Source organism: Epinephelus moara, chromosome 1 (assembly GCF_006386435.1).
Source record: "Epinephelus moara isolate mb chromosome 1, YSFRI_EMoa_1.0, whole genome shotgun sequence".
NCBI lineage: Eukaryota > Metazoa > Chordata > Actinopteri > Perciformes > Serranidae > Epinephelus > Epinephelus moara.
The window spans coordinates 449,818-466,424 of record NC_065506.1 but is presented as its reverse complement, the minus strand read 5'-3'; the positions used below and the strand labels follow the sequence as shown (position 1 = coordinate 466,424).

The 16,607-nt window shown below is 42.4% G+C and overlaps 1 protein-coding gene across 1 annotated transcript in view; it reads left to right on the top strand.

The window, feature by feature from the left end:
* Positions 1-16,607, top strand: part of adamts17 (ADAM metallopeptidase with thrombospondin type 1 motif, 17) — a 487,878-nt gene that overhangs the window by 73,119 nt on the left and 398,152 nt on the right. The window contains exons 4-6 of the mRNA XM_050041105.1: positions 2,753-2,925; positions 12,353-12,436; positions 15,367-15,521. Coding sequence (XP_049897062.1) covers positions 2,753-2,925; positions 12,353-12,436; positions 15,367-15,521 — 412 coding nt within the window. The remainder of the gene's footprint in view (positions 1-2,752; positions 2,926-12,352; positions 12,437-15,366; positions 15,522-16,607) is intronic.

Genomic DNA, 16,607 nt, shown 5'->3' with positions numbered 1-16,607 from the left:
CACACATGTATACTGCCAGATATTAATACATACTTTCAACATATTGTACCACAGTAGCCAGAACTATAACTATAATTGTATTACTTTCAGTAATGTTGTTGTAAGCTACTGTCATTACCTGCATCTCTCTCTCTCTCTCTCTCTCTCTCTCTCTCTCTCTCTCTCTCTCTCTCTCTCTCTCTGTCTCATTGTGACATACGGATTGCTGTTAATTTATTATGCTGATCTGTTCCGTACGACATCTATTGCACGTCTGTCCATCCTGGAAGAGGGATCCCTCCTCAGTTGCTCTTCCTGAGGTTTCTACCGTTTGTTTTTTCCCCGTTAAAGGGGTTTTTTTGGGGAGTTTTTCCTTATCCGCTGCAAGTGTCATAAGGACAGAGGGATGTCGTATGCTGTAAAGCCCTGTGAGGCAAATTGTGATTTGTGATATTGGGCTTTATAAATAAAATTGAATTGAATTGAATCTTCCATGTTTTTAGTGCAGCAGACTCACTGTTTTTTTTTTGTTTTGTTTTTTTAAGTTTTTTAACGGGTGTTTTTAACCTTTTTAACATTGCGTTCTCTGGCCCTGTTTTATCTGTGGAGTCAAGCAAAACAAATTAGAAAAGTCGAATCTATGTTTCCAGGGTTCTATGTTTCCCGAGTTCTATGTTCCCCACTTAACCCTGCAAAAAAGGTTCTGTCTTCCCTGCTTACACAAAAAAGGTTCTATGTTTCCCGGGTTCTGTATGTTGTCCCGGAATTGTCCCAGACACATCATCTTTGTGTCCCAGTAGCAATTTTTATAGTCCCTGGGACGTCGGGACACTGTTAGTTTCGATCCCTGAGAGCATATTAATAATTTATTAACCTTTACGACACTGTTCCCACTTTAGATCCGGTAGCTGCAAAGGATCATTATTAACTATTAATAACACCTTATTAATTTAATCTGATAGGGTCTTATAGTGTCTTATATACGACGGAGTATTAGGGCCATATTGAAGAAAAAAAAATTGTGATGTGATGTTGTGTTGTAAAGAATAATGTTGGAGATGTGCACTCATGTTGAAATAAATCTACATTGTGAAGCAACTGAATTGGAAATATTTTAGAAAAATACACTGAATTACAAGGCTTTAGAGAACAGTGCACTATTGTAGACTTAACATGTAAGGCTATAATAGGTCGTGATCTAAAGTGGGCCGGTCTGAGGCATGAAACTCCAGGGCTGAAAATGAGTCCCACTCCGGACCTGCCTCCAAATGTGTGTGTCGAGGCAACACACCTGAGACAAAGAGCAGCTGCCACAAGCAGGTTCATCCTCTCACCCATTCTATTTGTTGTTGGTTATTTCCTTAAAAACTACGACTTTATTCTCATAATATTATGACTTTTATCTCATTAAATTACGACTTTATTCTCATAATATTATGACTTTTTCTCAGTTACGACTTTATTCTTGGAATATTACGAGTTTTTTCTCGAAATATTATGACTTTATTCTCGAAATCTCCAAATTTTTTTATCTTCAGTGTGGCCCTAATACTGTAAAACTGTGTTAATTATGCTATAATTAATACTTATATAGTCTTATTAATGGTAATAAACATCTTATTCTGTTTTATAAGTGCTCATTAACTGTTAATTGGTGCTTATTAAGCATTAATTAATGCTTATTACAGTACCTTAATATAAAGTGTTACCAAAAAGTCTTTTGAAGTCAGCCATTTTGAATTTACTCTGCAACTTTTGTACAATTTTTGGCCTTTTCCCAGGGTCGTATTTTAACAAACTCCTCCTACAGATTTGATCTGATTGACTTCAAATTTTGTCTGTTCTATCTAAAGACCTTGGACATCAAAAGTTGCTTAAAGCTTGAGTATTTGTCTGTGTGACCATATTGAGGTGTCAAATGTAAATGTTTTGCCACCAAACAGGAAGTGGTTTGTGACTCCAGCATACATGGTCCTGTCTGCCCCAAACTTCACATGTTTTATAAGGTTCCAGGCCTGAAGCCAACTACATGCACATTGGGTGTCATGGTGATTGCGCCACTTACTGGCAACAGGACTTAAGACTTGTCAGACAGTTATCTTTTGATTTATCTGAAATTTGCATGGTGGGGTTGCACCATTCACAGCAACATGGCATATAATCAGTGTGTTCTCCAGCACCACATAGTGGACACACAAAGTGGTACAGAATGTGAAAAAAGTAATTTCAATGCCCACACTCTATGAAGGATATGCCATCTCACTCCTGCATGCAGGGTCCAACTTTCACAGAAAGGGACAGCCACATCAGCTGGTTTCCTGCCAGCACTCCCGAGTATTGCATTTACATAGGGAAAATTCTTCCTCCACCTCTGGATTTAACAGTTAGATGGTGTTCAGGCTGCATTGGTGGGGGCATTATGTGACTGATATTGGTAATGAAATGAAATATGATGCAAGGGGGCTGGTACATCCATGACTTCGAAGTTGTATTAATGTCTAATTAAAGAGGAGTTTACAAGTTGTGTTGACAGTCTCACTGCTAGATAGTGTCACATTGTGGTGTGGCAAAAGATGAGCGTTGTTAAAATTGTTTTGCCAAAACACATCAGGACCCCTATTGTGTTAACACATTGGTTCACTCAGCTCAAAATATTGCTTTGAATGTGGTTCTAAAAGGTCAGAATATGAGTACCTGTGTAACGTTTACCTCCAGTGTGGTGTTTATAACATTGTTCTTCATGTCTGTCTGTCTGTCGGCCTTTTTGTGGTAGGAAAGAAGAAGGAGAAGATGTCAAAAGTTGGTGAGGAGGGTCGTGGGAAAAGAAACTCCATTCGCCTGCACGAAGCATACACTGTGGAAACAGTGGTGGTGGCAGACTCTGACATGGTGGAGTACCACGGTGCCGAGGCGGCACAGAGGTTCCTACTGACAGTCATGAACATGGTAAGAATCCTAGAAACATTATCATCTCAGCCCTCTGGAAATAACGTTGGTGCCTTAACTCCCCACATCTTTTCTAGCTCCTCTTTCAGCCCTTGGTATTTTTCAAGCTTCTTGTGTTTTCTTCCTGATGTTGCTGTCACTTGGAATCACTAAAGTCGTCACTGCCTTCTTCTGTTTGTCAATCAAGATGATGTCCGGTTGGTTAGCCATCAATAGTTTGTCAGTCTGGATTTGGAAGTCCCACAAGATTTTAGCTCGGTCATTCTCAACCACCTTAGAGGGTGTCTTCCATTCTGACCTTGAGACTTCCAGCCCAGCTCAGTCCATAGGGACTTGGGTTGGGAACCGGAGGGTCGCCTGTTCGAGTCCCCGTCCGGACCAAAATGTGGAGCGTGGACTGGTGGCTGGAGAGGTGCCAGTTCACCTCCTGGGCACTGCCGAGGTGCCCTTGAGCAAGGCACCGAACCCCCCAACCGCTCGGGGCGCCTCACCAAGGGCAGCCCCCTCACTCTGACATCTCTCCACTTTGTGCATGTATAGGTCCTGTTTGTGCATGTGTGTGTCTTTCGGACCTGTGTGTAATTGACAAGCAAGAGTGAAAACATTGAATTTCCCCTCAGGGGGATTAATAAAGTAAATAAACTTAAACTTAAAAACTATAAACTTATAAACTTTATATGCTGAACTGTCTCAGGAATCTTTGCACAGCCTGCACCTGGGGTCCTGTCTGGTGAAGTAAACCCCTGCTTCAATTTATCTTGTACTAAGTGGCTGTTCTTGTGCTGTGATGATTAGTGCTTCTGTGCTAACTCTAAGTCCAGCCTTTTCCAGAAACTGGTAGGATTTCTTGATGTTGGCCACTTCTTCAGTCTGTCAGTGATACATTTTGTGCAGGGGCTTGTCTTTTCATGATGGTTCATCCTCCTCTTCTACATTATCTGGTTTCCGCTGCTTGATGTATTCACTTAGCAGCTCATCTTTGGGGGGCAACTTCCTGATGTATTCCTGGATCTTGGTTCTTTCATCCTGGACAGTCGCTCTGAGGCTCACCAGTCCCCGGCCCCCCTCTCTATGTTTAGTGTACAGTCACAGGTGCTGGACTTGGGATGAAACCCTCCATGTATTGTAAGAAGCTTCCATGTCTCGATATCAGTGGCCTCTATTTCCTCCTTTGGCCAGCTAATTATACCAGGGGGTCTCTGATGACTGGTAGGACATACGTGTTGATGGCTCGCACCTTGTTCGTTCCATTCAGCCAACTTTTCAGGAACTGCTTTTACTCTTTGTAGGTATTTGGCTGTGGCTGACTTTCTTACAGCCTCCTCATGGTTCCCATTTGTCTGCAGGACCCAAAGGTATTTGCAGCTGTCCTGAACATCGGCAAAGCTGCCTTCTGGTAGTTCAACCCCTCTTGGTTCTGATTATCTTCCCTCTCTTTGACATCATCCAACCACGCTTATCTAGTCCAAATGACACTCTGATGTCATTGCTGTAGATCCGGGTGAGGTTGATCCAGTTTCCGTAGCCACCCTTTGTATTGAGTTGGATGAAGGGGTTCAGGCCTATGCAGAACAGCAGTGGGGACAGCGCATCACCTTTGTACTTGCCACATTTGATGGTGACTTGTGCTATGGCCTTTGAGTTAGCTTCCAGTGTTGTTTTCCACAGCCCCATTGAGTTCTTGGTGAATGCTATCAGTGTGCTGTCTTTAAGTGCCAGGCACTCCAGTATCCATGCGTGGGGCACTGAGTTGTGGGCTCTCTTTTGGTCAATCCAGGCAGTGCTCAGGTTGGTGCGTATAGTCTTAGAGTCTTGGATGACTGCTCTGTCAATCAGTAGCTGGTGCTTCTACCCTCTGGTGTTGTGTCTAATTCCCCTCTGAGCTTTGCTTATGTATGGACTCATGTGTCTACTCAGCTTAGCTGCTATGCTACCTGAGAGGAGCTTCCATGTTGTGCAGAGACAGGTCATTGGCCGGTAGTTGGAAGGTGTTGCACCCTTGTGGGGGATCTTTCATGATCAGTATTGTCCTGCTTTGTGATAGCCAGTTTGGGTGATTGCTGGCTGCCAGCAGCTCACTCATTTGTGCTTCCAGGCGAACACGTTTTTTCAGCCAGTAGGAGTGGATCAAGTCAGGTTCTGGTGGTGTCAGCTCTTCATGCCTGATACTCAGTGTTGGATGTGTGCCTTGGTGACTGGTTGTTGTTGTTCTGGGAGGTTGCTGTAGTCTGCTTATAGGTCCACTAGCCACTTGGCATCAGTGTTGTATGATGCCTCTTTCTTCCAGTTGCCCTTGCAGTATTACTCAGTCTCAGCTGTGGGTTGGTTTGGCCTTGTGTTGTTGTTCCGTTGCAGCTGGGATCTCTCTCTCTCTCTCTCTTTCTGTCTCATTGTGTCAGACGGATTACTGTTAATTTATTATGCTGATCTGTTCTGTACGACATCTATTGCACGTCTGTCCATCCTGGAAGAGGGATCCCTCCTCAGTTGCTCTTCCTGAGGTTTCTACCGTTTTTTTTCCCCCCGTTAAAGGGTTTTTTTTGGGGAGTTTTTCCTTATCCGCTGTGAGGGTCCAAAGGACAGAGGGATGTTGTATGCTGTAAGGCCCTGTGAGGCAAATTGTGATTTGTGATATTGGGCTTTATAAATAAAATTGATTGATTGATTGACCCTTGATGGATCTTTGGAGAACAGGCAATTTATTCTCTTGGCCTCTGCATCTCTAGTGTACCTCTTCAGCCTAGCAGCCAGAGCTGTGAGTTGTTCTTTGGCAATCTCTAGAGGCTCACTTATGGACATCTTGTTGTACTTCTTATTCATCCAGGACCTGTCTATAATGACCCCAGTCTGCACTTCTGTTAGCCGACTAATGTCCCCCCCAGACTTCCTTGATCTTGGCCTCCAGCCTTCTCCTGCACTGGGGGCACTCTCTGCATGTTGTCCAGGATTACTGTTGCTATGGCATACACTAGGTCATTGGTTTTTTGTGATTGTGACAGTGGGGATAGTGAGAAAAGCTGTGTTGACATCTGCAAGCATCTCCTCTGGTGGGACTTTGTTAGTGAGCCAGGGTAGTCCTATCTGGGGATTGACTGTCCACAATCTTCATCTTCAACTTGGTGGATGCAGGTGTCATGACTGGTGGTGGGGTATCATGAGGTTGTTTAGCACTACTCTCCCCTACTGGGGTTAGCTCAGTATCTCCATGGTGTTCAGGAGTGTCCCCCTTCTGCCTCTCTAGTTCCAGCTATCATAGTAGTTTCTTCCTCTTGATGTTAGAGCATTAGGCCACCAACTACTTCTTGGTCAGTGTGGAGTTTTGTCTCCCACTCACCCATTGGTCCCACATGGGTTGCATGTAGCCTCTCTCCTTGGGCCTGCTGTTGTAGTAGCATTCCATCAATTCTGTATACTCATCTCGTGTCCATGTTTGTCTTGTTCCAGTAGCCAACTTCTCATGAACATGTCCTAGCCCCTCAACAGCTGATGCAGACCTTGTTAATCTGGGCAACGTCTGACCCGGTATGGCTTTTGTCATATTGCCCTCACTCATATTCCGAGGCAGGCTTGTGTGTGGCATGGGGGGGTCTGAATGTAACACAGTTAATCTGTTTATTTATATGTTTATGTACAGTATCTCCTGAAATAAAACTGAGCAGTGTTTAATCCAGAAAAAGACTAAACAATAACAGCTTTTAAAAGCAACAGGATGAAAGAGTATACAAAATAAAAGATTGCATCCTTTTAGCAATTCAGTTGCGTTAAGAAGAAAAAAAGAATCAGTTTTGACTCACCTGTAATAAATTACAAAACAGGCTGACAGATGGTCAGTCTTACATGACTTACATGACTTGAATTAACCAATAAAAACTGTCTTTAATGCTCAAAAAGGCCACTTTATTCCCTGTTCCGTATTTTCACAATGGCGAACACAGGAGCTGTCTGTTTGTTCTTCAAATATATTTTGGTGCTCATATTTTGTAGTTTTAGATTTTGACCGCAGGGCTTTTACTTGTAACAAAGTATTTCTATACTGTTGTATTACTACTTTTACTTAAAGAGGCAACAGATAGCATCTTTTCCTAAATATATCATTATGAAAATAATGTGGGTTGCACAGGGTAGTGGCCACAGTAAAATCAGACTAGCATTTACATAGGTTACTTAGTGGCTTTGCAATCTTTATAATAAGCTTCTGCCACTGGTGCCAAAATTAAGTGGAAAAAATCTGCTTTGTGACAGGAAACGTGTCATGTATTGCAAAACTGGTTGGTCAGCCAATCAGGGACTGGAGCTGGTCCTTATGAGGGGTTGGGCATGAGATAGTTGAGTCAAAAGTACAATGGCAGATGGACAAAAGTTTGGAAACAAGTGAAAAACGGCCTAGCAAAAGAAAACTAGCTCATCTGTCTGAGGAGGCAAAGAAGAGCAAAAAGGAGAGTGATAAAAGAAGAGGAAAAACAAGAGTAAACCTCAGTCAGGCGTTCAAGAGATGGAGGGAGCTCCGTGACCAAAGAGGCTTCAAAACCGATGTCCAGCTAGTTTTCTTTTTAGTGGATCAATAAGTAACACGGCTAAATGTTAGCTAGACGAAAGAGGACTGTACTGTACTGGCTGCTAGTTAATTCCTAGCTGGCCAGCATCGCAAATTGCCGCAACCAGAGACAAGGTAGCGAGTGTTGGTCGGCTGACATCCTCGTTGCCATTCTACGGCAGGCTTCGGACAGTGATACCTCCCTCCCTTCCTTATGTTCTCTTATCACGGAGGCAGCTATCAATGGACATCGCCCAGCTAAGTTACGCCCAGCTAAGTGAACACTGGACTTTGTTTCCCATTCAGTTTGAGCTCCAACCGGCCGCATCGTTTCCATACGGTACCGTCTATTCTAGAATAGGGACTGCCTACATGTGCATATTGGTATAATTCCACTAGAACATAGCACTCTTAAATATTTGATTCTGACTGGTCAATCAACAAAATTCTGCGGTGTTTATTTCTTGAGGTATCACCGCTGCTCTGCTGCTCTGTTGCTAGGGATGCCATAGCAACGGCCTTAGACTGAGGAGCATCAAAATCAGTTAACGTTAGTCCACACAGCTCTCCCAAGCTGGCCTGGAGAGCAGGGAGATCATGTCGGTCACTGGCCATAAATTTGAGGGCAGCCTCCGCAGCCATGTTCTAAGCGGGATAATGTATCTGTATAGTGAGCCAGTGACAGTTGAAAAATAACTGTTATTTTTCAACGTCACCGGCTCACTATACATTATCCCTTATGTGTCTACTGTTGTTTGTACTGATACTGTACATATTGGTATAATTTACTGTGAGTTGTTTGTTCTGGTACTGTGCATTCTGGTATAATTATTTGCATTATTATTTGTTATTTCTTCAGATACATCTGATAATTGTTGCTCGGTCTCTTTACTCATTTATTTAGCAGAGTGTCCACACACCTTTTCATTCTACATATACATAGAGGTATACTGGTGGCTTTACAGCCTACATTTTATTGATTATCTCTGATCCCCACGGTCAATTTGGTCGTTGCGACAGTGCGAGCAATACTGCTGTCGCTAGCGAGGCCGGTTCTACGCAGGGGCAAGAGGGGGCAATGCCCCCTTAAACAAATGTCTTGCCCCCTCAAATCAAATCCGCCGAAAAAGGCACAAAACTGAAAAGTTTTCTCATCTGTCTCCACTCCACTCCATGCTGTGTGCCGGCTGTGTGTGATCTAACGTTACTGTCTGCAGTCGGCAGAGACCCTCCCCCCCGTAAACACCCAATCACTATTTAGTATGCAAATGAGCCAAGATGCATCGGCGTCAGGTTTCTCAGTCTCTGTGAGGCAGAATGCAGCAGTGAAGTGAAGCTCCGTTAAACTCGTTGTAGCGTCTCGTGTCGTGAGATACTTAATATATAGTTAACAACAAAGTGTGAGCATAGAGAGTGAGCCTGTCAGTGCGAACGTTTCTTCAATCACACAAGCACAGCGAGAGATGAGTGCCTGCTGCATGTCACATACTGAGGACAAATGCCCTGTGTGTGCCAGACCCCTACATAAAGCCCCGCCCACCCTCTAGTTCTGCACGCTGTTTTTTGATAATCACAGCGATTTTTACGAAGCTTTTATTAACTTTTCACTCCTGCAGCTTTCAGCAGCTCAAAGGAGAGTGAAGAGAAATCTGTTAAATTGCTAACAAAAAAAATGACAAAAAACAAAACAAAACAAAAAGATATAAAATGTTCTGCTCTAGCCTATATCTGTTGTGTTTGTTAGTTCCGTTAAAATACTGGCTATAGTGAGGTTATTGTAATTATTAGGTTCAAATTTATTTCATATGTCTAGATGCCTAATGGCCAATAAGATACATATTAAGATGTTGGTTGTGCCTGGATGAAGGATATTTTTATTTTATTTTTTCTTAATTTTTATTTAATTTTTTGTTTATTTTATTTTTCAGTTTTCCTCCCTGAGGGATTGCCACCTTATTGTGGTCAGGGGGTTTGAGTGCCTCAGTGACCCTAAGAGCTATACCAGCAGGAGCTTAGTCTTCAGGTGGGACACCCAAGTTGGACAGGTCTCAGGGTAGAGGCCTGACAAAGTGCAATCCATTTCTTTAGGTTGGGGGTTGGACACACAGCTAACAACAACCCAATTCCATGTAGAAAACACTGTTATCAACAACAAAACAAGCGGTGAGCACATTTGAGACCATGGTGCTTTGACACCCTCTATAGGGCACTCACACAGCGTCCCCACATCCTGCGAGTGAGTGACTGAGTGACTGAGTGACTGAGTGAGTGACCTTTATTTGTCAGCTCTACCTATGGCAAAAATGTGCTGGAGCATGATGCCCCCTTCACATTTGTGACTGCCCCCTCATATGTGCCTGCCTAGAACCGGGCTTGGTCGCTAGGTGGCGCCAAGCTAAAAAAAAAACCTGAATCCTATCTGTTGCCTCTTTAAGTAAAATATCTTAATATGTCTTCCACTGCTGGTCTGTAGTCTCTTGCTTGGTTTTTCCTCTCTTCTCCCTTGTCTCCATGCTCTATTCTTTTTCTCTTCCTGCTGTATAATAAACATGAGTTGCAACTTAAAGTTTTTATATTGTAACATCACCAGCTTATTTTACTGTTAAGTTGGAGCCATGGATGTAATCAGAGGCCATTAGCCTGAAACTCGCCTTTGGCCTGCTGCTTCGCCCTTGTAACATTTCCTGTCTGAAAAGCCTATGGGATTTATTTTGCCAACGTCAACATCTCTTGCATCATTTCCTGTCTGTCATTGAGGTTCTTCTCTGCCTTACTTTGAGATGCCTCCTCCTTGCATGCTTCTGGAAGACTGGAAAGAACGATCAGTCAGAGCGGACTGGGCTTTTTGGGAGGAGGGCCTTGGAGAGACAAGGGCCTCTAGTTTCCCGGCGCGGCGCAGGGTGGCGCACCCCGCGCAGAGCTAGTTTTGAGCAGCGCAACCCGAGGCGCGCTCAGTTTGGTAGTTTGGCAGACCGAGGTGCGGTGAGATGGGTGTGGCGGCGCAGCAGGGGGAGGTGTCGACAGATCCAGCTTGGCGCAGTGACAGTTTCGTGCCAAAAGGCTTCGCCGAAGGTGCGCTAACAGCTCACCAGCTGAAACCAGGTCTAGCAGGCGGAGCACAGCCGGTGTAAGTGGAAGTTTGGCTGACCGCGGACAGTTCGCACATGTCACCAAAACCTCACAGGCAGATCTCCAGAATGTCAGGCACATTAACGATGCAATAAATACCCACAAAAACCACTATTCAATGCAACTATCTGCAATCAGCACATAAATGTATCTCTATATTGACTGTCCCGTCACATCTGATGTCAGATCAAATGGGATTGGCACCGTTTGGCACGCGTAATGGAAACCCAACCTGATTTGATTAACACAGCTGCAAACTAGTTCACATCCCTCTCAGCCAACCACAAACAGCCACAGCATCAGATAGGGAGTATATATTCAGCATCTGTCATCTTAGAAAAGTCAAAAGAAAAGAAACAGAGTGAGACTGCGAGAGAGAAAGAGAGAGTGCATGAGAGAAACGCAACATTGATTTACAATTGTGGTGACCTCCTCCCAGGCTACCTTTGCATCATCAGCCCGTGGAGGTCTGCTCGCAGTTCTGTATATTTGGACACTGCGAGCTTGGACCTCCCGGACCAAAACATCAGTTTCCTCCTGGGAGAAGTTTGGCTGTCTGACGCTGCTGCCCTCTTTTGCCATGGCGAATTGAGTAAACTCTCATTATGCCTCCGCGCGGCGCATTTAAGGGCAAAGAGAGGGGCACATATGATGCACAGGTAGGAGGGACGGAGGTGGGAAAGAGGAGTAGCTGCGTCAGTGCGCACGGTGTGCCAAACTTGCAAAATCCGCCTGGCCACACCCAGTTGGCGAAGCGCAGGTGCGCTGCGCCTCCGCCTTTAGCCAATTGATATTTGGCTAAATGTAGGTTAGAATATTTACGACAGATGACGTTGATGTTTTGTTGTTTTTAAGTTGTTCTGCTAAGTCACCAAAGTCTTTCACGTGTCTCATGGCAACATCATCTTGACGTAGAATAATGACATTAGGTTGTAAGATATGGAGAACAAAACCGTAAGTCTGCAAAATATCAAAATATTGACATCCACACAACATGAAATTCTAATATTATTAGACAATTAAAATATAGTCAACCCAGTTTACATTCCAATCAAAATTTAAAGTCCAGTGTAAGAGTCCGACGTCTTTCTAATGTCATGTTGATGTCCAGTGCCAGATGGGTCAAAGCATGTAAACATGTAATAGTGGAAACCAGAAATAAAAGTATAAACCTGAAAAGGAACACAATATGCGTTCTTAGAATTATTGATATTGTACTAATCATTTTAGTGGTCTTCCAGTATGAGACCAGTATGATTGTAACACACATCTTGGGAGTAGCTTTGCAGGCAGCAATATAATTTACTTTGTCTTTTTTCAGTCAGTCAAATACAGTTTCTGTTCTTCTTTTGAAGGCAATTTGGTAGATGCCCATCTGAGCTTACATGGCTTGGGTGGTTATGTGTCACTGCATGCAGTGTATACTGTATGTGTGAGAAAGGGTGTGCATGTTGCTGCCTTCTTTCCTTTCTTGGCTCACTCTGCTTCAGCTGTTTCAGACTTGATGGCATAACCACACAAGATAACCAGCCTCCCTGACACTGAGGCCTATAGCCAGAGGGAGGCATTTGTGTCGAACAAGTGCTCTGAAGTAACGGCTTACTGGTTAAACAGAAAACCAAAATTACATAGTGTCTGTGGCTTGTGTCTCATTTAGAATATCAACATAAAACAGAACCATAAGAAATCACTTGATACAACTCTGCTCATTTTTCTGTCCTTCACACATTTTGTTTTCTGCTGGTGTCGCTTTGTCTCTTGCAGGTCTACAACATGTTCCACCACCAGAGTCTGGGAGTCAGGATCAACATTCGTGTCACCAAGCTGGTGTTGCTTCACAGCCGGCCAGTAAGTCTGACTTTTCACCTTTTTTGGCCCCTCTTTAGCTATGTGTCGACCCTAACAACCTGACTGTCAGCTGCAAAATGCTAGCCGCACCCTGTGTGTGTGTGTGTGTGTGTGTGTGTGTGTGTGTGTGTGTGTGTGTCTGTGTGTGTGTGTGTGTCTGTGTGTGTCTCCATGCTTGCTTGTTTGTGTGTGAGGAAGGTTATGCCCCTCAGAAAAGAGATTCCCGTCTTCCTGTTTTTATAATATAATCTGCAATTAACACTTACCAACATTTGATTCCTAATTTTATTTTTAAAGTTACATTTGAAATAGTGCAAAAATTTTGGTCCCCAGGGATGCAAAAGTTTCTAAAAGGTTAGTGAACTGTACAAATCCTTTTTTTTCTATTGCAGTCACTTTTGCAATGCAGTGACATAGGGAACATAGATGGTTGTGGCATCTATCTTATCACCTTTTATTCTCTTATAAGCCTTGATCCTTATGTTACCCATGCAAACAGTATGAATTTAATCCTCCTATTATTAATTTGACTAATTTCCACATTTAAGTTGTTAAAATTTTGGTTACAAACATACCTTGGACCAGATTAATAAACTAAAATGGGTGTGCACAAAACCGTGTGTATGCCTATTCCCACACAAAACCTGGTGTTTAGAAAGAAAGTGTGCAGTGAGAATGTTCACACCTCACACAAATCTCAGACCAGGCATACACACAGTTTTTGTTGAGACAGCTGTAGGTGATATAAGGTGTGTTTCAACATGAGCACTATGAATTGATCATATTTCTGATGTTTAATAATGATGATGATTGAGATTTTACTGAGGAATGTGATGAATTAGTGATGTGGGCCCTACAAATAGCCAAAGCTGGGCATGACAGCTGCTCTGGTACCGTTGGAGAACTCTGCTGATGCGACTTAGTAGGTGAAATTGAGGATGCACACAGAGAATGCATTGTAACAACTCAGATGATCCCCTGACTTTCCATCTAGCACCATGAGATTGACATTTTTGGCTTTCAATTAAACATCTTGAAAACTAATAGATGGATTAACTTGATACTGTATTTGATTCAGACATTTTTGTCCCCCTCAGGATGAACTGTAAGATCTTCAGTGGTTCCTTAACTTTCCTTTGAGCCATCATCTGATCAAAATTTCATTTTTTTTCAGTACTTTGGTTTATGACCAAAAACCCACAAAACTAACGGCATTCTCGTCATCCTCAGCTGCACTTTGTGTTAAGTGCTATTTGTTAAATTTGTTAGTGCTAAATATATGCATGTTAAAACACTGTGGCTGCTTAGCATTAGCATGTTAGCATTGTTGGACAAATTCTGGGCCTCACATGGCCATTAATGTTGTAAATTATAATATTAGGCCTCACGGGGAACACCATAAATGTTGGAAACAATACTGGGCATCATACGGAGGCACCAAAAATGTAGGGAATCTACTGGTGATACTGTAGAAGAGGGGATACTATTTGTTGTGATCTAGGCACCAATGCTATGTTTTACATGGCGGCACCATTTGTTGGGACTTAAGCCTTAACATGGGCCTGACCTTGTAATAGATCTCCAATTAAAGTATCAAATTGGCTATCTGAAATAATTAATAATTAAATTAATAATGTGACTTAATTTACATTAAATCACCTCGTGGGGCACCATTTCTGAAAAGGGAAAAATGATAGCCAGTTAAAGATATCAGTCTCATGAAGTTCCCTAAAATATAACCAAATTTTTGATTAATACTTAAATTAATAACAATAACCAAATTTAATAGCAAAGACTGAAGGATTTCGGAGTTCTTGACACAGCAGAGGTTGACTATTCATTCACTTTTGTGCAACATTAAACAGACAACGGGTATGATTCCAAAAATATAGATTTATTCATAAAGGAAGCAAAGCAAAACCAAAACACACAAATTCTAACTAGCTAACTATATACAAGCTTGGTGTGTAAGTGTGTGCGAGAGAGAGAGAGAGAGAGAGAGAGAGAGAGAGAGAGAGAGAGAGAGAAACAAAGGTGGGTGTGGTAATCAAAGGGCCGTTTGGCCTACAAAACAAAATGGCTGACAACAGAGAACTACACAATGGCAGAATCAAAGCTGGCTTCAGATCGGGGGAGGTGTCTATCTGACCGTGTGGTCAGGACAAAGACAAAGGAAAAGAAGCGGGACATTAAGTTGCCTTTTTGGGTGTAGTTCTGTTGAAAGCAAATTTGAAACTGAGTCTATGTGAATGTGATAATGTGTTTCAAATGGCCTGGATTTGTGCAGAGGATGTTTAGTTGCGTGCAAGACTCTGTCTGAGAACAGCATTAACAGACCAACCTCACTTAGCATTGCCAAAGCCAACTAACCAATAATCTAACTGCAAACAATCACAACAATAACTCAGTAAACAGCATTAAATCAAGAGGAGAAACCTTCACATGTCCAGTTCAGATTTTAACAAATGACAAATCATCTATGGTCCAGTGAATCCCAACAGCATTTAGCTGAGAACAAAGCTGTGTCTAAGTACAGCCTCAGAGAGCTGCTAACATGCTGTTTGGAACCTGTTTACTGACAGGAGGTGGGTCAACTGCTCAGGTAGCTTGTTGCTCATCTAATATTTACTCTTATAAAATACACCAAGATATAAGACTATTTACAGAAAGTTAAAAGTTCCTGTATTATGTTTATATAATTAAAGAAACAATTGTCAACATGTAATGTGTATCAAAGAATTGTTAAATGTAGTGTGTGTTATATTTCTTCTTTCTGAATTTTTTTGACAAGCCATGATAAAATGTTATCAATTTGAACTGTTGAACCTATTTGAGAATGTGTTCAAACAGCATGGATCATTAAAAGGAGGGTTAAAGCAAAAGGAGACATAGTACTAAGAGAGGTGATCTGCTCTGTATTTGCTCTTCAGGAAAAGCTAAAGGTGGGCCATCATGGAGAAAGATCTCTGGAGAGCTTCTGTCATTGGCAGTATCAAGAGTTTGGGGCACGGTACCTTGGTACCAACCACATTCCTGGTGGAAGAGATGACATTCCGCCAGTGGACACTGCCGTGCTTGTCACCAGGTATGTAGCCAGCACTCTCTTGGAAAGGCAGTCTTACAGTAAGTAAAACTGCAGATACATAACCTTTATCCATGTTTTTTTCCATCCAATTGAATCCAAAATGCCTCTGCACATTAATTCTGATTGCACTTGGTGTCATGGTTCGATATCTTATATGGCTAGCTCCTTTTCCCCATTTTGCATTTTCAGAGATTTTTTCCACTAGTAGTTTGAATTTTGACTAAAGCGTGGTGTTACTGAAATAACCCAGGTAATGCATGTAATTGGAGAATGTGTTTTCATGCACTGTAGTAAAGTGCATGCAGCACATCAGTAATCAGATTTCTTCCCCTACTATCTACCTTATTTTTTTCTCCTTCTGTTTTTTGGTATATCTGTGTTAGATCAGACTGACTTGGCAGAGAGGGGAAAGAAAGACCACAGCCTTTCTTCCAGTGCAAATGTATCTGAATTTTAGTTCAGTCCTAAAGAAATGTCCTGTTAAAAAATAACTGTTAAAAATAACACAAGTGAAACTAACACAAAGTAACATTGAGGAGTATAAGTGAGGCAGTTTCCATTGCATAAAATTTGACTATTGTAATTACCTCTTGTAAAAAGTTTATTAGAAGCCTGGTTAACATTTTCCATCCATCCATCCATTTATTCATCCATCCACCCGTCCGTCCGTCCATCCATCCATTTTTTATCTTCCTATCTGGGTCTGGGTCACAGGGGCAGCAAGCTGAGCAAAGTACAGACGTTGTTCTCAGCAACACTTTCCAGCTTCTTTCTGGGGGATCCTGAGGCATTCCCAAACCAGATGGGATATATAATCCCTCCAGTGTGCTCTGGGTCTGCCCGAGACCTACCAGTTTTAGTGGAGATTTAACTCCTCGAACAAATTCTTCCCATTCCCAAACCGTTGATAAAGTTATACAGAAGATATGTTTAGCAGCAGTTGAGGTGGCATGTGTGCGTCTTTAAAGCCGATACAATAAACGGTGTAGGAGGAGATGTTTTTTTTAAGAGCAGTGTTTCAGGCGAAATCTTACTTTGAAAGGTCAAATAGCTCACTTCCTTTTGGAATTAGGTCATGGGTGTCAG